Source organism: Hirundo rustica, chromosome 1 (genome assembly GCF_015227805.2).
Source record: "Hirundo rustica isolate bHirRus1 chromosome 1, bHirRus1.pri.v3, whole genome shotgun sequence".
NCBI lineage: Eukaryota > Metazoa > Chordata > Aves > Passeriformes > Hirundinidae > Hirundo > Hirundo rustica.
Window position 1 is genome coordinate 90,643,400 of NC_053450.1, and position 21,848 is coordinate 90,665,247.

Genomic DNA, 21,848 nt, shown 5'->3' on the forward strand with positions numbered 1-21,848 from the left:
TAAGTGGTAGGATTACCACGCCTGGCAGTATTCAAAAATGTCATTGAACAAGGACTCTTTCAAAAACCGTTCTGACAGAGACAACTTTTTTTTTTCTTTACTTGAAAAATAAATATTTAAAAATAATTATCTAAAAAGTTAGTGACTTCATTCTGGAAATGTAATGGACAGCAAAATGTCATTCTGCAACTGTTAAGCATGGGATCTCATGCTGAATCACTGTTCCAAATGAAAACTGAAATGCACGCACAGTACAGTCATACACGTACATCTTGTCAAACGAAAATACTGCAGCATATGAACACGTTAATGATTAGGTTATTGCACGTGGAGACAAGAGTGATAACCAAGCTCTCAAACATTTCTACTGTCAAACAAGCTTTTGTCCAAAACTGAAGGCAGGGTGAGAACTTCAGCCACTGCGTGGCATTTTAGGCCTAAGAGAGGAACACACAAAAACTGATTGAAGAGTTCCAAACACTGACATAGATTTCAGTAAAACATTGCTATTGCTTGTATTAACTTCCATAGATACTTAATAACATGAGAATAAATGAATCATCAAGGTGATATAGTCATGCAAAATACTAGGTTTCTTTATTAAGTATTTAAGTTATTCCAAATATACAAACAATTAGCCAGAATGATAAAGTGAAAATAACCAGTATTTGTACTTCTGCAGATTTATACCCATAACACATTTCAGTTAATGTTTTCTGCATGCTCCTGAAACACATTCACTTCTGCTCTGCATTATGTGCAAGAAATCGACAAGTGCTTTCACTCCCAACAGAAGCAAAAAAGTTACCTTTCATTAGCATGGTCTGTACTGTTGATGGCTCCAGAATTATTTACACACACCAGATCACTAATACTGCAGTGTAATATACCCTTCCCAGCGGAAAAAGCAGTTATTGTTTCACTTCTTTGTTAGCTTGGACAAGTGAAGTGACAATGCTTGAAACAATCATGCAAAAAAACTTTTCACATCAATGTGAGAAAATACTTAAAAGGTGAGGGAATATGATCTGTGAAGCAATAATAAAAGACACTGATAACCACTGCTGATCTCTCTGCATACATGGCAATTTAATTAACATCATTTGCCTTGCTGTCTAATACTGCAGGTCTCTTCTCCCTTATCCTTTGACAGGCAATTCGAAAAGAACTTCATTTTCTAGTTACCTGCCAACATCCAAAACTGTAAGCAACATTTCTTTCACTCATGTATTCCTAGGGATCTGCTTTCCACAGACTGATAAACAGAACAGCTCCTTTTTCCAGTCAAAGCAGACAGTTTTTGTCTCATCAGTCAGAGGCTAATACTCCTGGATTTAATACACATTTTCTCTCCCAAACTTCTTTGGCGTCTATGAAAACTCCAATACTTCAAAGGTAGTTGCTGGCATCATACAGGAACCATACATTTTCGTTAGCTTCTGAATCAGTTCCTATTTAATTAGGGCAAAAGATTCCAACAGACACCTCAATTTCAGTTCTGGGGTAGGTCTTGATTCACTGGGGTTTGGAGGGGATGTTCAGAACCAGTCCAGAAATTTCATTTTTTGGTATCATCTGACTCCGTTTCTTCTGACCACAATAGTTCCTGCTACAATATCATAGGCTGTTCTGTTATGCTGGAAAAACAGCAGTGTAATGAAGGCAGGAAAAAATGATGCAATAGAAAAATTCTTGATCAAAGCCCGTACTGTGGACCTGAAATCAGAATAGAACATTCAGTGCCAACTTTCACTTTTCTGCTTACATTAGTAGTTAACTTCCAAGTTTAGCACAGCACAAAAGTCAAGCCCTAGAGGAGATTTAACCACTTACACTGAAGAATACTCCATGTGACCGAATAATTACCATTTTATTCTTAGATCACAGAATCTGACAGTATGACAATCTGTTGCGGTCTGATTATTGCAAAGGTCGACAACAAAGCATTGGTGAACTTCCTTCCAAATCACAAGCCTTTGACACTGTTAACCTGAACACAGCACGACTGAGGCAGGAGCACTTACGTTGTCATGCTGACGTTGGACGATGGAATGACTAACACACGGCTGGGTGCAATAAGTACAGATGTTTCACACGTCACAACTCGCAGTCCAAGCAAGAATTTCCCTGGGGTTGCTCCACCCGCTCCCCAAATACAGATTATCTGTAAAAGAAAGCTTATTTCAATTCCACACACCACCGTGTTGTTGACAGGTCTCACAAACTTGGTTATCCTCAGATCTATGTGAATCTCATGAGCTTCAGCATAATCCAAAATACTGTAAAGAGGATTTACTTTATTGGCCAATGATAACATTATTTTTTAAAAACTGTTTCTTCAACAACTCACAACTATTAATTACAGGAGTTAATGTTCATGAGTAGTTACCTCATAAAAGCAGACTAATAACCTGTAGATGAGAGCTACTATCATCATTTTCTGCAAATCTTCCATGGACGTATCTTCATCTATTTCTTCTATGATGTAATGCATTGCAAATTTAGAGATGTCCCTGTACAAAATAAAACTGAACTTTAAAACCATCCTTCTCCCAATACCAGCGTTACCCCTTTAATACCAGAATTCACTCCCTCCATTCTGGTATTATAAGAGAACAAAAGCTCCTTGCCCTCTCTGATACTACACAAGCCATTAGAATTCAGGACACTTAGTTTCATTCTGAGCTGCTGCCTAGTTTGTTTTGTCTTTTTCATTAGGGAAAGATCATTCTTCATTACCACTTTTGCACAATGGTGTCCCTGGGTAGTGAGCTACAGAATTGTTCTTAAAATTCTCACATTTCTTGGGAGGTAAACAGATTCTGCACATAATCATCTAACTTGATATTGAACGAAAGGCATCCAAGTCTCCAAGTATCGTCTTACACAAACACTCAAGGAATAAGAAAAGGGTACTCTTTACGAATGCAAGGGAGAAGTTGGCAGTCTCCCTAAGGAATCAGGGAGCCCTGTGTCCTCCTCTGCATGATCAGGTTTCTCATTCTTATTCTTTACTGCTCACTTTACCCATCTGGAGGCACCTTGGTATGCAATAGGAGGATTTAAACGTAAAACAATTGAAATCTTACGGGTTTTAGCCTAACAGGGCTATGTGAAGTATCAATTTGGAGTTAATGGCATATTTTCATAAAATGAACTCCACAAGTTTAACATTCTTATCTGATACCTGGAATGGATATACTTGTAACACGCTAAGGCAAGAATTTTTCACTCATGCATCTAATTAAGGCTCACATAGAACTGGTCAGTCCCACTTTGAAACAGTCCGTCTAGTATTTGTGCTACTTGCCCTCCTCTTTATTCAGATTTAAGGACTGAAGGAAAACCAAAACAACCCAGGAATTAAAAAACCAGTGTAGCATAGCCTGCATTTCCCTTCAATACAGCTTTGGCCTGAAATGTCTTTCTTGAACCTGTGAGGACCTGTGTTTTCCATGACAATTCAGCCTAACCCCAAGCACACCACGTCTCAAGCAGGAAAGCCCCCAGAACATTTCTCTGAAGTTCCCTGTAAGCAGCTCTCTCACAAAATTATTAATATTGAAAATGCTCTAAATTACTCTTCCATCACTTCACAGCAGCAATACACATATAGTTGTTCCCTATCTTTCCAGTACTTCACTTATCATTCTCCACCTACTAAAGGCAAAATGGAAACATAAGCTGTCAGGTTACAGGTGCTGGAATCTGGCTACTAAACAGAAATTAACGCTTGGCATTTTAATTGCTGCTTATCTGAACAAAACCCAGCGATCATTTACATCAACGCATTTACTGTTTTGGATTTGAACCTCTTCCACACCCCTTTCAAGCCGCAGGTGAAGTGTCTGGAAGATGTTATCTGTACAGTATCACTTTACAGTCAGGCAAGGTTTGGAGGTTCTTGAGCAGAAAGCCTGGGTTCTGAAATATGTTTGTGTAGTAGTGGAATTATCAACTACACCAAGATCTCATCTCTTAATCAGACTGAAATATTTGTTTACACCAACCCAAAGCAGAATAACTGAGTTAAGGAATAAGACATCTACAGTTAAAGAAGCAGTTAAAAAGGGAAGCGTTTGAGGTAAATTACTACATCTGTGTACAAAAATATGAAATGACGAATCTTTCACTCTAGTGTACAGCTGACACACACAATGCTTACTTGCATTTTTTAAGAAACCAATTTATATCCAGTGAAACCTGCAGTGTAGCAGCATTCCTAGCAACCAGGCTATATTTTCAAAGTACATACATATTTGATCTGCTTGATCAGATTTTTTTTTTTTTTTTTTTTTTTTTTGGGGGGGGGGGGGTGGGGGTGGTGCTGTGGTTAGCATTATTTAGGTCAGAAATCTGAAACACAGCACCACGGAACATGCTATACAGAAGATTAACTTCATCCCAGTGAGATCTAGTACATTTTTAAAGGCCATTTAAAAATTTTGTCAATGCTTTTTCTTTGCAAATTATAAAGAACTTTTTAATAATCTCATTATCCGCCCCCCCCATAAATGTGCAAGTCTAATCTTTCCTAAGTAGGGAGTTTGTGAGCCTAAAGCTCTGTACAAATTCTGTGTTTCCATCAGCTGACCCAAAATCAGGAGGTATTTACAAGCAAGTTAGCCTAGTGGTGCATTTCCTCAACTTCTGTCAGTTATTTAATGATATCATATGCATAAACATACCATAAATACAACCTGACACCTCAAAGAGCATGAAAAGCTTAAAGCTGTATGTAACAAAGCTTTAACTTACTTTATTCCACTGAGGTGCATAATACTTAAAATGATGGTTGCCTTTATAAAGAACAGAATAAAAAAATCCACCATCTCTGCTATGAACCTGTGTGCCAGTGAAGGGATAAGGAACTCCCGACCTGCAACAGAAATAGTTCACATTACCCAGATTTTACTGCACTAACACAAAGTTAACACTAACATCTAAAGCACAACCCACATTAACTTCTCTGCAAGAACATAATCAAGAGGTATGCTCAGATGTTCTTAAAGAAAATTTCTAAAAATGTAGGCATAAAAAATAATCTGAATTGTTTAAGTTGAATCAGAAGAAGCTTCTTCAAGAACTTTATCAGAACTGAGTCCCTCGTAATGAGGGTCACAGGCAAAATCATATCCTGCTAAAGAACTCAAGTACATTGAAGATGCATCAGTTTTTGTGTGCTTGTGTTTAGAACAGCCTCATAGAGAACAGATTTATGCAAATCTGAGAGGTTAGATTAAAAAGAAAATTAGACCTACCATAACTTTTCTATCCCTCAAGCACCAAGGCTTCCATGCATTGCAAATACCAATTCTCAGAGTAAAACACATCCTGTTTTATCTCCACTCAAATACAAACAGAAATGGGTGAAAATATCAGTCATACTTGGCATAAAGATTTGTACAGACTACTTATAATAAAACACAGCATACTGCTCTGCCCCCAGCCAGAAAACTTAACACATTTCTCCTATTTAATTTGCAACGTGCTTATGGACACAAACTAAGGAGTCACAAGCTTTTGGTGCTCAGGTGATTCAAGCAGAGAAAACATTAGTGTCTTAGAAAGTTTCCAAGAAATGGTGTTGCAAAATAATTTCATCTGGAGCCAGCTACTCCTCTGCTTCTCAAAGGATAAATATGACACGAAACCTGCAACGACTCACATCAAAACTTCACTTAGAAATGCCCTTCTACTACCAGATGGAACCTGTGGAAAACAGCCAACTGCTTTTGTTACTGTTTTTGAGAATACTTATCCCCACACAGAGAAAGGACAAAAGAGGAAAGAAAATCACACCGCTCTCTCGTCTCAAAAAAACATCATCAAATTTTATTCAAAATAAGCCTCCTCAGTTCAGCTGCTGAGACAGATGCTGCTAGCCATGGCCCCGTGAGCTGTGAGAGCCAAGCCATAAGTCCACAGCACTCATAAATGGGGTAAGGAGAATGTGCTGGGTTTGCAGGGAAGTGATTTTTTCAAGGAAGTTTAGCAAAACCAATCAGTGACTAGGTTTGAATATCGACATCTGGTAAAGCCACTAGAAAGGTGACACACCTCTGTGAAAACACAGGTTAAAAACTGGGAAAAATCCCGAGAAGTCATCTTCCAGTCGGGAAGAGGTACAGGGGCCGGCAGGCCTGGGAATCAGGCAGAGATCACGTTAAGAGCAGCTCTTATTTAACATACCTGGGTTTATACCATAGCTTCATTTCACACACTGATCACTTGGCATCGATACCATCAAACAGCCTGGTTTTTGGTAGCGGGGGGGCCACCAAGATGCCTCCTGTGAGAAGCTGCTGGAAGCTTCCACCATGCCCAACAGAGCCAATGGATGATGGCTCTGAAGAAGGACATGCTGCTGGCCAAAAGTGGGCCAATGAGAGAAGCTGGTAATGCCTCTGTGATAATATATTTAAGAAGTAAATTAAAACACAGTCATGGGTTTTGCTTCTAGTCAGAGAAGAGGATGAAAATATGTGAGGGAAACAACTTGAAGACACCAAGGTCAGTGGAGAAGGAGGGGGAGGAGGTGCTTCAGGTGCCAGAGCCTCTGCAGGCTGTGGTGAGACCATGGTGAAGCAGTTGTGCCCCTTGCAGCCCTGAGGGATTCCATGGGGGATGCAGAGATCCACCCACAGCCCCTGGGGACCCACGGGGGATGCAGAGATCCACCCACAGCCCCTGGAGACCCACGAGGGATGCAGAGATCCACCCACAGCCCCTGGGGATCCATGAGGGATGCAGAGATCCACCCACAGCCCATCAAGAAGGTGCCCACACCAGAGGGGGTAGATGCCCTCGAGAAGGTCATCGTCCGGTGGAAGACCCGATGGAGAGAGGGGCCCTGCTTCCAGGCTGGAGCAGCCTGTCCTTGGAGGACTCTGTTCCAAGAGTGGAAAGAGAGACTCACGTCGCAGCAGTTTTGGGAGGACTGTGTGCCCGTGGAGGGACTCACATTTGCAGCAGGTCCTATTGGGCTGCTGCTCGTGAGACTGGACTCACGCTGGAGAAGTTCATGGACAGCTGCCTCCTGTGGGAGGGACCCCAGGGCCTGACAGGGGAAGGACTCCTCTGAGCAGCGGAAGATCTCAGTGATGAACTGACCAAAACCCCCATGCCCTGTCATGCTGCACTGTCCATGGGAAGGAGCGAGGGGCTGGGGAGGAAATGGTGTTTTAAGGGCTTATTTAACTTCCCATTACACTCCTCTGATTCTGTTAGTAATAGATTTCACTTTTTAAGTGAAGCTCAGTCTGTTTTGCCCTTGAAATATTCCTCCTGGTCCTAACCTCACTCATCAAGCCTTCATTAACTTTTTTTTCTTTCTCTTCTTTGCCAAGCCATCACTTGTGGGTGCCTGGCACTGGGCCAGCGTCAAACTCACGACATGTACAACACCGAGGTGGATTCCACTGGCATTGTCAAAGCCTGTCCAAGTTGTCTGTTAAATTCTAATTAGAGATTCTTCAACTAAGGCAGGAGGGAACATAGCCAGTCTCCCAATCCTGGCTTGAGCACACAGCACCAGGTGAAAGCTTTCATTTGCTCTGTTAAAAGCAGCACATTTGTTGAAGCTGGTGGAAGAGACTGATCTATTCACCATTGAATAAATTAAATTAAATGACTGCATAAAGAAGAAGCTACATGGAGCTAGGAAAATAAGTATTCAAATTATGTTTAACTCCATCACATTAAGAAGCCTTGGCAACGCTTAGACTCTGGCAGATTTACACTGCAGTGATTCAAGATGTTCCTCATACCAGAAATCAAGTTTTTTGCCAAGGGTTACTATTTATTCAGCAAGGACAGCCAAACACAACATCCATCCAGCTCAAAGTCTACAATCTTGCATCCACATAGTGCTTAACAGGGGTTTGCACCAGTCAGCCACAGGGCAGCTAGGGCTCGGATGCACCTTTTGCCCTACCGTTCCCAGCGGATGAGCAGTAATTTGCTGCAGTAAAGCAGGGAGGGACCAGGCAAGGAAGTGTCTTAAATCATGCTGACTGCCCACAAAGAGCCTGCCACTGCCCAGGGTGCTGTTAAATATTGCTGCTCTGGCACACACCTGCAGGAAGACTGAAGTGGTAGAGGCAGTTAACAATCCCACTTTTTGACATCCCAGTTTAAAATCTGCAACATTAACGTAAGCTGTCACTTATTTCAGCTTACGTAAGCACACAGGCTGTAGACTGCACTGGCACTGGGACAGATACATGACCTGCCCTACCTCGCCTGCTGCGTGGGCATAAATCTACAGCAGGGAAGAAGGAGCCATAATCACTTTATCTGTTCCAGATATATTCATCTGCAATCTGAAGCCAAAGCAGCAGCACAACAGTCTTTGTTTATAACTGTACTGTATCACTGTTTCACATACCCAGTCCCCCCAAGAAGGCCAAGTGTGTTGCAACAGCATGCAACATTCAGAATAACCACGTTCAGCGGCATGAAATGCTGTTCATGCCCTAAATTACCTTTAAGATATGGAATTAGCTCCTGAAAAACCAGGAAAAAACCAAGAATCATTTCAGCCTAGCCTCTGTCCTACCCTTCCTTTAATGACTGGCAATATCAGTTCATAAGCAAACTATAACAGAATCAGGGCATAATTACAGAAAATACTTTTTGGTGTTCTAACCCTGTTTAAGCAACATTTGCTTAAAAAAATAAGAAGCAAGCTCAGAAGCTCAGCTCCCTTCCCTTGAAAATAAGGAAAAAAGAATGAAAGACGTCTTCCACACACATACAGCCACTAAGCTTATAAATAACGTCACAGATCAGCAATATCATACTTCGTCCTGCAGAGAGAAACAAGCTCTGGCTTTTTTCCAAAGTCCATCAGCAGTGCTCTCGTCCACAATTTCCTACCATTGCTCACAGTGGTACGAACATTCAAGGAATGTGACCTGGGTGCTCCTTGACTTGTGAGTTGTTGCTGCTCCAGGTTTTACTTCTGGTGTGATCAGAGTGACTTTGTTTTACTGCTGAGCCAATACAAACAGAAGGCCTGCTGCGCACTGCCTTCACTGTTTACAGCTGCAACAGACGTTTGTTTATCTCGGGTCCCACTGCCTAAGCTCGTTCAATGTCAGCAATGCTTTCACTTCTCTGCTTCGATTTGACGAAATGATTTTAGTTGAGCACCAAGAGCCTACTAAAACAGGCAAAGTTAGTTTAGGTTTCATCATTCAAACAGGCTACTTATAAAGCTAGATACATTACAAGCCTGTGACCACAAGAATAAATTCCACTGGAAAAAAAACCCAACTCCTTCGTATGCAAAAAAACCACATCTTTACAAGCTCTGAAGCTGTAAGCTGCATATGCAAGCCAATGCCCCCAAACCTGCTTACGCACCAGGCTCTGGATTTACAACCTCGCTATTAGGGCTGTCACCCTGTGTCACAAGGCACAGCCACATGCCCGGGGCCGCAGCCAACGGAAGCGCAGCGACTCCCAACGTCGCACACCCCCGGCTTCCCTCTCCAGAAGCCGCTTCCCGGAGCCGCGGCTCTCATCAGGCTCTTCTTCCTCCGCAGGCCGAGCGGCCCAGCCCCGGCCCCCACTCACCCGCCGGCCGCCCCGCGTCCCGGGAGGCGCCGCTGCCGCTGGTGCCGGCAGCGCTGCCGGAGGCCGCCCTGGGCAGGGGGGACACCGCGCCCGCCGCTCCCGGCCAGGCTGGGGTGGCAGCGGCGGGGGCGCGGGGCACCGTTCCGGCGGAGGCCGTGTGCGCCGGTGGCGGAGCGAAGAGGTAGAAGGGGCTGTAGTAGGCAGCGGCGGCGGGCGGGGGCGGCTGCGCGGCGGCGGCGGCGGCGAGGAAGGCGGGTGAGCAGCACTGCCAGCCCAGGTACCCGCAGTACGAGTCCCATAGCCACTGATGTACGCGCCGCGCGTACTCCGCCGCGCTCAGCGGCTTGGTCCCGCCGCCCTCCGGAGGGGAGCACGGCGGTGGTGAGGACGCGACGCTGGCGTCGGCTGCCTCCTCTCCGGCGGCGCTGCCACCCGCCGCCATCGCCGCCGCCCCAGAGCCGGCCCGGCCGCGCTCCGCCACCTCCTCCATCGCGGCAGGCACTGAGCGTTCACCGCGCGTGCGCCGGAGACGCGCCTCGCCTCTCCCACTTATCGCGGAGGCGTGGGGGGGGAGGAGCCTGAGGAGGAGAGCAGAGCCAGGGCAGAGCCAGGCCTACCCCCCGCCTCCGCCACAAGGTGGTATCGCCGAGCGCGCAGGCAGAGGCGGCTGCCCCTGGCGTGCGAACGAAGCGGCCTCTGGAACTCCTCATGGTGCGCCGGTTTTGCTTTTTTGTTTTCCTGTATTAATGTTGTGCGGTTTTTTTCCTCCTCTATTTCCCCCTTTTCATCTTTCCCCCTATTACATATCACGTTCGTCCTCTGAAAAAAAAACAAACCAAAACAACCCCCCACCTCATTAAAAAAAAACCCAAAAAAAACAAAAAAACCAAAACCCCAAAACAAAAACAAACAAAACCAAACCCAACGAACCAAAACCCCCAAAACCAAACCCTCACAGTCCACAGAATCATTTAGATTGGAAAAGAGCTCTGTAATCGAGCCCAAGCTATGACTGAACATTTGTCAGCCGGACCCTGGCACTGAGTGCCACCTCCAGGCTTTCCTTCAACACCTCCAAGCACGGTGACTCCACCGCCCCCCCGGGCCACCCGTTCCAATGTCTAATCACCCTTTCCGTGAAGAAATTCTTGTAATGTCCAACCTGAACCTCTCCTGAGAAGATGCCGACCCCCACCTGGCTCCGCTCTCCGTTCAGGTCGGTACCGGGAGCAGTGTGGTTACCCCTGAGCCTCCTCCTCGCTGCACATCCTCAGCGCCCTCAGCTGCTCCTCGTAGGACCTGCTCCCCTCAAATGCTGGACAAAGAACCAGCAGCAAGTTTAAACACAGTTCTTCAAACTAACTTTTAGTCTTTAAGGTTTCTGTGTACTGCTAAGCAAACCAGACCGAGAGTTCTGACAGAGATGTTAACACAGCTCGATACTGAATTAACAAGTGAACCTGGAATGTCTCCCATGTTGAAGGTAGCAAACATCTATGTTCTTTCAAACATAGAAAGAAATTTCTCCTCTTTCCTGTTGAACTATTTTCCCATTTAACCTCAACTATTTTTTTTAAAAAAAGAAGTAATTTCATAAAATCACAGAATCATGGAATGGACCTGGTTGTCCCATGGGCAGGGACAACTTCCACCAGCCCAGGTGGCTCCAAGTCCCATCCAACCTGGCCTTGAACTCTTCCAGGGATGGGGCATCCACAGCTTCTCTGGGCAATCTGTTCCACTGTCTCACCACCCTCCCAGTAAAGAATTTTTTCCCTTGTATGTAACAGAAATTCCCACTCTTTCGGTCCCAGAAGTTTGTGTGGAGTGAGTCTCTAATACAAGCACGCAGAGGTGAATTGCCAGAGTGATTATCAAACAGTGACCCATACAACATTATGCAGTTATGTAAGGTGCTGGCACTCGCTGTGTTGCTATGGTTTTAATTGCACTGGCATGTTTTGTAACATAGACCTTGGTGAAATCAGTATGGGTTTAGGGAATGTTTAGGGAAATACGGCAAGCTTAACATGGTTAGGAAGGAAGAAAGGAGGGAGGATAGACAAGCATATAGAGGAAAACATGGTTTTAAACCATGTATTAATTCCTAAGAGAAAAACTATTTTGGAAAACTGACAATAAATGTAATGTAACAAGATGTCTTTCTCTATATTTCACTTCTTCTTTCATGAGTTACAGTCTATTTTTTTTTTTTTTAATTCAATTTTTACTACAAACCCTTCAGGACCAAGAGGTGTCTTGCCTTTTTTTTTTTTTTTTTTGGTGGGGGGTGTGTGTGTGTGTGTCTGTGGCCACAGGTTTTGAAAGCCACATCAGATCTTAAAGTACGATTACAAGATCTCAGAGACTTCATATAATGCTGCCATTCACATCTAAATTTTAGGCTCACCAGCAGCAGCATTACACAGGCATAACCACAGTTAGACCTCACTATGAGATTATTCTGGATAATCAAGGTGAAACAGAATCACTGACAGCAGAGAGCTGGGGACTAACAGGTAACAATGCTATGTTTCCTCATGCTCAATTTTTTCCAGTTATTAGTTTTTCAGTCTTCCTCTTAAAAAACAAAACAAAACAACAACAACAAAAACCCAAACAAACAAACAACAAAAAACCCCACCCCTCACAATTGACCCACAAATTCTTTAAGCATTAAGATTTTTCTATTCTGGGATGCATATGACAGAGATGCTGTGACAACCGAGCTTGCCAGTAGTGAGAAACTCACAGCTTAGGCTCTTGGTGACAGAGGCTCTTGTTTCATTGCTGTGTCAGATTGCCACACAGGGCAGTATTTATAGTCTTCTGCAGCACCCATTTCTTGCTACTTTGCTTTCTCTTGTGGGTGGGCAGCTCGTTGTACCAGCTGATGGAAGTAAGAAGCAGTTGAGTGCCTTGGCAGTTAAATATCCTCTTCACAATAGTGAAGGTTTAAGGGGAATCTGGAATCCCACCTTAAGCTCCCTAAGCATAGGCAATGCTGAAAAACCTGCTCAGTTACTTTTGAGTGGGGAATCCTTCTTGGTCAGTGGGAGATAATGGAACATTGGCATACTGTAAATCTGACAGAGCTACAGACATTGTACCTTTGCTCATTTTTGATACGCCTCCCAGCATCTTGTTTTCAAGGGTTTTAAACCACTTTTAAAACCGAGGAATCGCCAAAGCATTGAAGTTCAGTTCTTTCCTTTGCATGGGGGATAACTGATCACATCTCCTGTATCATGCAGAAATATTCTAATAATAGGAGATCTTCTAAAGAGTCCTTGGATGAGAGTTGTTGGACATTAATCAACAACAAGCTCTTGTCATTGCAAGGTGGTTAATTATCGTTGGGCCCAGCAGCTACAATTCATGCTATTTAGACATTTGTATCGAGTATTTATGTTCATGTACCAGGTGAAATTAGATGCAAATGATGGTTAAAGAGATTCTTCATCACTGAAACTCTACAGAGTCACCAAAGAGTGAGAACCTTTCCCCTTTTTGGGGCAAGCAGCCAGATACAGAACATGAAACTTGAGCCAAAAAACCATATGTATGCATTTACATAAATATAATGTAAAATGTTATACATTTAGTGTGGAAAATGGTACAACTTCCTCCCAAATTAAATTAATTTAGCCTCGCACTTTGAAACTGATCTGTCTCATCCATCTAAGGAACTTGAAGGAGAGATTGGCCCTCAAGCCTTAACACACTTGACTGAGGCAGCTTCTTTATAATAGATGCAACTTCAAGTGGAATACAGAGAAAACAGAATCCTGATGGTCACAGTTGATAAAAAGGTCATAGCAAATCAGCTGGAGAAAAGAAAGAAGAAACTTTTCTGCTTTTATCTTAGGGTGCGCAAGTTTTTTGTGCGGTTGCCTGTTTTATTAGTACTGTCTGGTTTAGGAGTTGTGCTTAAACACCTTTATTTGCCTTTTACCTTTGCCTTGTTTGACGGAAGAGTAACACCAAAGCAGCTTTTCTCAGGAACGTGGCACTGGGAAACCTTACCAGTTACCTGACTCCCTTCTCTGTCACATTCCCTTCTCTTCCCAGGGTGGAAGTATGGTGGTGCCTCTGTTGAAGCACCAGTGGGACTATGGCTTTGGAGAGTTAGAGTCTTTGGTGACCACTGGTGGTCAGGCAGGATCCTCAGCATGCAGCAAGACCTAGGGAAGAGGGGTAAACCTAGGAAGTCACCACTGAGTTTTGGGTTGTGGAGTAGGGAATGTTCTCTCTTCTTCTTTTGGCAAAAGTGCCATAACTTTCGGCACACAAGAAGATTTTTCGGGGTTATTTCAACCATTAAGACGGAGCAGGTTCTCATATTCTGGGAATCAGAACACTCCTTGGGGAACATTATTTATGATTTTTATCTAAAAAGAAGGGGATTTTATCATAAGTCAGGGGCCTGTTTATAAGCATCTTCAGAGAGCAGTAGCTACTTCTGGGCAATATTTTCACAGCAGTTGGGCCCAGATCACCTCCAGAAGGGAAGCTGAATCTGCTCTGTATGTTCTTGATAACTTCTGGGCTTGCTAGCATATTGTGCAATTGACCGAACCTTACTTCCATTTATCTGGAAGCTTCCACATTTTAGAAGGAGCCCAGGTGAACAGCACATCAGGAGAGTGCACTAAGGCTGCACGCTGAATTGGAGCATTCCAAATGGACAAATGTTTGGTCTCTAGGAAAGACATGTGAGTCACAGGGTGATGAACATAAGGTGCAGTAACATTGAAGGAAGTCCTGCAGATCCAGATATGTTGATGATTCAGGAAAGAGTAAGAACAAAAATGATTTGTCTGTAAAGTAACTATGGCACAGGGAAATCATAGCAAGCACCTAATTCTCTAGCACATGGAAAAGATTTCTGGTTTTTGAACACAGATTTGAAATTACTTACTCCTTTATCTTCAGTGGCTCTGTTAAACATTACTTTTAAGTTCAAGTAGGTACTTTTTAAACGGAGGTAAGCTTAGCCGTGTTTTAAAAAAAAACCAAACCAAACCAAACCAAACCAAAACAAAACAAAAAAAAAAAAAAAAAAAAAAACAAAACACACTCCAAAAGGTAAATTTAATAATTTGTAACAAGTAGTTATTTTTGATTCTTCCCTGTTCATTCCACTCAAACCTTTACCTTTTACCAGAATAATAATTTCAAGATCAAAGTAATATTAAGTGTTTTTTTACAGTGACTTTTAAAGCGCAGAATTCCCCAACTCCTTGGCGGACAGCATTCACGTCCTTTGTAAACGCTGCAGTCCCGCAGGTTGTCATTAAAAGCTCGCGGAGGCCTGGCCTCGGCTGTTTCCTGCCATCTGGTGGGTACTTGGAGTCACTACCTCCATGCTTCTAATTTCCATGGGATCTTAGTAACCGAGGTTCTGAACAGCTAAGCGAGAATCGCAGAACGCGGAGAGGCTGAGGTTGGCAGCGACCTCTGGAGTCCACCTGGCCCCTGCCCAAGCAGGGCCTCCCAGAGCCGGCGGCGCAGGACCATGTCCGTGGGACTTCCGAGTGTCTCCAAGGACCGAGACTCCACCGCCTCTCGGAGCGACCTGTGTTGGTCACTTGCACATGAAAACAGTTTCCTGACGTAGAGAGGGAACCTCCTGTGTTTCTGTGTGTGCCCACTGTCTCTGGTCCTGTCACTGGGCACCCCTGAAGAGAGCCTGGCTCCCTCCTCTTTGCACCCTATTCTGTTTAAGGAAGTTTGACATCCATTGAAGCTTTTCATAGGAAAAAAAAAAGCTCTTGACATTTAGACACCTAAATTAAAAACTCGCCTTCTTTTTTACATGTCTTTTACTGGTGGATTGGCTGCATCTGTACTAGTGAATATTTGACCCATGCAGGTTTATATAAATGAACTGGCTAATTATACTGTACACATTTTTTCTGTATCAATATATGAACCAAATTCACTGTTTTCTGTTTTGGCAGTGGCACTTATTTTAGGGCATGGCCACAATATTAGTGCAGTGTAGCACAGAAATCAATGGGTATATCTTGTGTGACAGCAAGCAGTTAAAAAAAAATAAAAATTAACGGGACTTTAGGGATGCTCAGCATTTAGCAGTTCATTCCTTGCTGGAATCAACCATTAAACACAGATCAGTCTTGCTGCTGAAAATTTGGTGGCTGCAACTGCTCATGGTTGAGATGACTCATCAAATCATCATTCTGCAGTTTGTTGGCTATTTCTATCCTTAAGATAAACTTGATTTTTCACAAAATGAGCTTTCAACCTTTAATTGTACACAAATTCATGTAAAGTGGAATCAGAACTTTGTTGATTTAGCACTCCTTCGTAATTTTCAGCTTAATGAGAGGCTGCAGAGAAAGAACAGTCCAACCTACTGGAAATGTATGACCAGTACTTTTTATGATGGCCCAACTGAACTGACAAAAGGTAGTTATAGAGTTGTTGTTGTTGTTATGTGATTACTAAAAGTGCTGGATATAATTTATTTTAGAAGTCTCCCTCCTACTTTTCTGGTGTCCAGTAATGCATTGAATCGGTATCCTTTTCTTCAGTTGAAGCAATTGCCTTGGGTCTGTCCATGCAAGGCCTTCTTCCTTTTCTTTGAAACTTCTGCTCTCTGACAAAAGTCTGAGGTGTGCTCATGCTGTCAGGCACGTGTTGTTACTTCACAGGACCTTTTCCTGCTAAGAAACCAGACAAAGCAATGTACTTGGGTCTTGCCTATTGCAGGACCATGAATGTTAAGGTGAAGGCCTAGCCACAAAGGAGTTTGCCTTGAGATGTTTAAAGAAGAATCAGATCAGCCTTCACAGACTTTGTATTTGATGGGGGAGTTAAATCCCTCAGAGGAACTATAAGAATTTGCCTGTGTAGTGATTCAGGGCTGTCTTGCTGTTTTCTGTTTATCATCAAGATTTGATACTTGATTTGTGTCTTAACTCCAAAGCAGTAAGTGGCATCCTGCTGCTGCAAAGTGCCTTGTCCCCTCTTTGACGCTGTATGAGAGGAAGAGTCAGTATCTCAGGCCATAATGCTCCAGAATGAGATTATTTTGTGGAACACATTATGATTTAAGGATTAAACAGCCCTTCAACAATCCTTCTATCACAACAAGTATGCAATGCCCATTTTTCAGAGATGAGGCACATCCAAGTGATATATGGAGTGGACCACCTGTAATTGAAGCCATAGAGAGAAACAACAGGAAAAGCTAAAAACAGAAGGCAAACTCTACCAACTTGCACTACATCACGACCATCTCCCTAGACATAATCCCTGGAAGATATAGGTGTACCTAGAAGTGAGAATCATGAAAAAGCTCAATTTGCTGGCTGTCATCAAAGTTATGTGCATGACACTTCGGATTTATCTGCTGGCATGCAGAGTATCCTCTACTCACAGGTGGATTATGGCAGCAAAAGTGATAATATTTTAGTGAAATGGGACGAGGAGCTACTTTTTCTCACTCCAGCTTTTGAAACGGTTTCAGGAAGAGAAAGCCTATAGGACAATCAGTGCAATAGAGTGAACAACTGAACAACTCTGTTTTTAAACAAGTACATTTTCCTTTTTATTTTGTAAGAAGTTTACTGTTGAAAAAATGATATATATTAAAGCAAACACATTATACACATAGGTTAAACATTAGATAGCAAAACTGTAAGGAATGAGCACTACTGGTTGTATTGTATAGGGTTTACAATCAAAGATATACTTAAAAACCCTTAAGAGTTAATGTACTTTCAAGGTAAGTTAGGCACAAAATTTAGCTTGTAACTAGCTCTGCAAGCATCTCACTGTGATTTCACAGATACAAAGTATTACAAGTGATCAAAACACAAGGTGACTTTTAAAATCTTTTAAGTGTTTTTCGTACTATGTGCTGAAATAGTACAAATGTATACAATGCTCTACCTTTCTTTAAAAAAGCGTAGGGATCGTAAGGTAGAGTCAAAGGGCTAAACAGGAAATGACCCCTTTATTTGGGCTCAGAATTAGTATGGCATAAATCTATGGCTTTGCTTTGTGGATGTATTTGATAGTCCTACAAATGTGGGGAAAAAACATCCAGGATGATACTTTTAATGAACGTGATGAGCTACAATACAAATACTTTAAAGGAACTTTAGTAGTAAGGAAAACTAGCTGGTAATCAGATGTGTCTGTCCTCCTTGGTTTTCTGTATAAGACGCAAGATAAAAATGTGAAATTTTAAAAAGTGAGAGATGGTGTCATGAAAAAAAATCCAAGGTGCAAAAACCTTCAAGTAATTTCCTGCAAGGTTTTAGCATTGATGAGGCCCAAGCTTAGAAAGAATTACTAATTTGCAAGAAATGAGAGGGCAACAGCAAGTCTATGAACCATAATAAATCTTCACAGAAAACTGAGATCTTCTAAATATGCAGATTAGAAATGTTTTTGATTAAATTACCAGACTTTTTAAAAAAATTCAGTTAGCAAAATGTATTGCTATGCTGAAAGTTGTCCTTTTTTGCTTGTTTGAAACGGAACACATTATGATTACCACAGAACTGCAAGAAATTGCGTACTTTCTACAGGTACATTTTTACTGCATCATACAGGAATTGCTTCATAGGTAAAAAGAAACACCCCAAAGTCTTAATGCTGTTTTTGATTAGCAGAAACACAAAAAGGAATGCACTGAAGCAAGATGATAAAAAAAGTGTATCGTGCAGTCGGCTTAATGTATACAGTATTTCAAACCAATGATGTGACTGGAGGGTGGGGGTTTAACCTATTACATTCCCATTCAGAACTAAAATTGTATGTGAAGGCAAACTATGTGGAGACATGACCGGGACCGGGATGCCTAACAAAAGGGTGCCAGATGTGTTATTGTTCCTAGCATGCAGAGCTAATGCTTGAAGGCCTATGACAGCAGCATGAACTCCTGCTACTCCTAGTTCTTTACATTACTGCTTTGTGCGTGCTGGCCGCAGTCTGGCCGTGGTCAGCAAGTGCTCTATGGCGTGAGGAAGTCAACCCACAATCTCTGCAGGTTCAGTGACCAACTTAGATCCATCCCATGCTGTCTTGAACTGTTCAGGAACCGGAAATTCTTTCTGGTAGGAAACAAAAGCAACAATGATGGTTAAACAAACAGGGGATATCTCATGAAAACTGCTGGAACACTATTAGTTCTACATGACTGCCAAAGCATTGATAGCTCAGACATGCTGGGATTAGAGAGAAGCCTTCTTCATTACCCTAGGAAGCTATTTTACAATGCCACACAGGAAAAAGCCTGATTGCTCCCCAGTTTCAAATAGCCTTGGTATGGTACTACTTTGCAATAATCCCTCTCACACCATTATTTGCATCAACTAAGTAAACAAGCCTCATGTCAGAAATTACTTCAGATTCCATCAGTGTCTGGGTTGGAAGACAGCAGAGAGTATTTAGATGTGGAGATTAAGCCAGGAGTCTAATTTTAAGGACAAAAGCCATACTGTAATATGGAAGAATAAAATAACAAAACCCCAATAATTTTAAGTGTGATACACTTCAAAATAGTCAGCATCCTTTGTGGGGTGCACAAAACGCAGCAGAACGTCAAACAAAGCGACCTTCCATTCTACAAATTTAGTGAAATGATGGAAGATGTTGAGTATTTCTCTGTACCCAGTAAACAAAAATTTTCATGAAGAGAAGGGCTTTTCATTCAGACCTCAAAGAGGTGTTTTGACAGCCAGTAATTTTTGATGTTATGATAACTTTGAGGCAAGACTGACCAAAAGGACTCTTTTTTAAATAGAAATGGGTGAATATGCACCCACTAAAAATTGTTCCTTTTTACTTGTCTAAAGCTGGGCATCCAGCAGTCACTTTTGGAAGTCTGAGGCACAAAAGTTCTTATTACACATTTTATTTTATAAAGCCTGAACCCCTGTACTAAATTCCAGCCCAAAAGACTAACAAGAAATTTAAGTTCTGGCTATGGCCATGCACTGTGATTTCAACTCTTTTATGTTAAGGACACTAAGGAACTATTATGAGCACACTCTGCCTGCTTGTGTGTGAGGTGTCAGAGCATGACTTTACTAGAAATGCCACTGGGCACAGTATGAAAATTTTACTAGAACAGGAAAGGAACTGGAAAAATGCACAAGTTTAAGTGGTTTTTAAGGACATATGTTGAAAATAGTACAAAGTACCACAGCTGCTACCCATGTATCAATAGCTTTAGAAAAAACAAGTATATTATGCTCTATTATTTCCCCCGTAGTAGTATTAGTATTATCTTTATTTTAGTTTTAGACTCATCATCTTCAGACTTAAGTGTTCTTCTGTGTAGTTAATTTCTTTGGGAGATTATGTTTAGATATAAAAAAAGGAAGATCAAATGGACACGACGTGAAGCCATTATCCATCAAAATGGAAAGAGAGGACATAACTTCCGATCTCTGAAATTATTTTGTGCCCCAGAAATAAGTAATTCTTCCTTCTGAGATACAGGCACATAGAAATTGAATTGTTTTGGATCATTTTTTGGTCACATAATGTGTGTTATGTCAGTTTCCTTCCTAGCAGCTTAAGTGTTCTTAACTGCCAAGACTAGTATGGAACAGAAAGGAAATTAAAAAAAAAAAAAATCTCACTCACATAGTCACCATCTTGGGGGATGAGAATGTTCATCTCGGATGACTTGGCACTCACAATCTCACAATCCAATGACTCCTCACTGAGGTAGATGTGGCAGCCTTCTGTTTTGTTGATAGAAATGGTTGGCACTTTCCCCATCACCTGCAAAATAAAATCTACTCAACATCAAATCTTAAAATGCAAGCAGAGATACTGTTAATAAAATCCTCATTGCCTTCTAGGTCTAATTTTGACCACCAGCATTTGATCTATGTGTCACCTGCCTGTGTCGTGCTTTGATTTGGTTTGTTGGACACTGAAAATTCTTGGTAACAAAAAAGGTGTTAACAAAGACCAAACGCAACAGCAAACCTGTAATATACAGCAAGCTTTTAATATACAGTCTGATGACAGTACTTCTCCGATTCTCTCTAATTTTGGTGATACTTTTCTGCTGATACTTAGGCAGTGTTCACCTCGTTCATTAGTGAGAATTGGCTAAGAAGTCAAACGTGTCAACTTCAACCCAGTAAGGGCAAAGGAAAGACCCCAGCATAAAGTAGTACTTAACAAGAGATTTGTAATATACTCTGAAGACTTCAAAGCTCTTGCAGCATGCAACAGGAAAGGGTTTTTATCCCCTTCAGGCAAGCTACAGTTCTAAATAACTACTAAAATAAATTTAATTAAATCTCTAAAACTATTTTTTCTGTCTCTTTAAGAGCAAGCACAAGATTTACTTGAGGCGAGGAAGGGAAATCTTCTCGTTTACAAATTTACAGATGGAAAGAATTCTTTATGGCTAACAGTCAGACTCACTGGTTGTCAGTAAAAAATCCTGCTCCTGCCCTCTCTGGCAAGGACAGCAATATACTCTGGACATGAAAATAGCAGAGATTACCCCAAGACATAGAACAGTGACAGCATGTGACAGAGATGTACTTGTTAATGAGAGTGTCTCCCATCACTTAATTAAAGAATATCTTTCAACTTCAGTTCATTAAATGCGGCAGTAAACCAAGTGGTCTGTCCTCATGCATCCCACCCTTATCCTGAAGTCTGAGCTATGGAGTGGATCAGTGCATCTTAAAGTTCCTTTTCTTAAATGGGTTTTTATGCAATGGAGAACAGAAAGAAGGGGTGTTTAAAACTTTTTGCAAACATCTGGCAAGAAAAAAAGATACCACTGAGATGAAGGAGAGACAAGCAATATGGCACTGAAGTCACTATAACAAAATCTGTAGGATTAATTGAAACTGAAAATCTGTTGCATTAACATATTGTGTATTTGGACATTATAAACTCAGGACTTCAAATTACTGGGAAAACTGAGGTGCCTAGCACTTGGCATACGCCAGCCCTGTGGGAGCTGCCTGATTCGAGCAGCATACAGCATATAACCAGACCCTACCTTATGCAATATTCATAGAACATGATTAATTTTGATTCTAAGAATTTTGATTCTTATAAAAGTTATTTCCACTTTATTTGAGTATTAGCAAGTCGTGGTTTTGCTATTCATTACATACTTAGTTTTTGGTTTCATGAGTAGTTTAAGAGGTAATGATTAAAAAGAATATAATTATTTTAAAACTGCTCAAGTGCGTGCCTGGGATCCTTAACTACTGCCTCTGCTGTAAAAAGACATGTAGTGAGCA

General features: G+C 41.9%; 1 protein-coding gene and 1 long non-coding RNA gene across 2 annotated transcripts; both read right to left on the reverse strand.

Moving 5' to 3' along the window:
• Positions 1 to 458: 458 nt before the first annotated feature.
• FAM8A1 (family with sequence similarity 8 member A1) lies at positions 459 to 10,079 on the reverse strand. Its single transcript, XM_040087977.1, has 5 exons — positions 9,583 to 10,079; positions 4,759 to 4,879; positions 2,390 to 2,513; positions 2,025 to 2,164; positions 459 to 1,716 (listed from the first exon to the last, which is right to left on the reverse strand). Exons 1-5 carry the CDS (start codon positions 10,070 to 10,072, stop codon positions 1,572 to 1,574), a joined length of 1,020 nt encoding a protein of 339 aa, XP_039943911.1. The 5' UTR covers positions 10,073 to 10,079; the 3' UTR covers positions 459 to 1,571.
• A 7,071-nt stretch (positions 10,080 to 17,150) lies between these two features.
• Positions 17,151 to 20,465, reverse strand: LOC120763685 (uncharacterized). The gene is made up of 2 exons (XR_005704119.2): positions 20,212 to 20,465; positions 17,151 to 18,671 (listed from the first exon to the last, which is right to left on the reverse strand). It is a non-coding gene; the product is annotated as an uncharacterized LOC120763685 (long non-coding RNA).
• Positions 20,466 to 21,848: the final 1,383 nt, after the last annotated feature.

Bases quoted from the DNA above. Each gene is read 5' to 3' on its own strand.
- FAM8A1 (XM_040087977.1), bottom strand. From the start codon at position 10,072: ATGGAGGAGGTGGCGGAGCGCGGCCGGGCCGGCTCTGGGGCGGCGGCG. The intron at 2,165-2,389 runs GTAACTACTCAT...TTTCTTTTACAG, and splicing joins TATTAGTCTGCTTTTATGAG to ATAATCTGTATTTGGGGAGC. The intron at 1,717-2,024 runs GTAAGTGCTCCT...TTCTGATTTCAG, and splicing joins TCCAACGTCAGCATGACAAC to GTCCACAGTACGGGCTTTGA.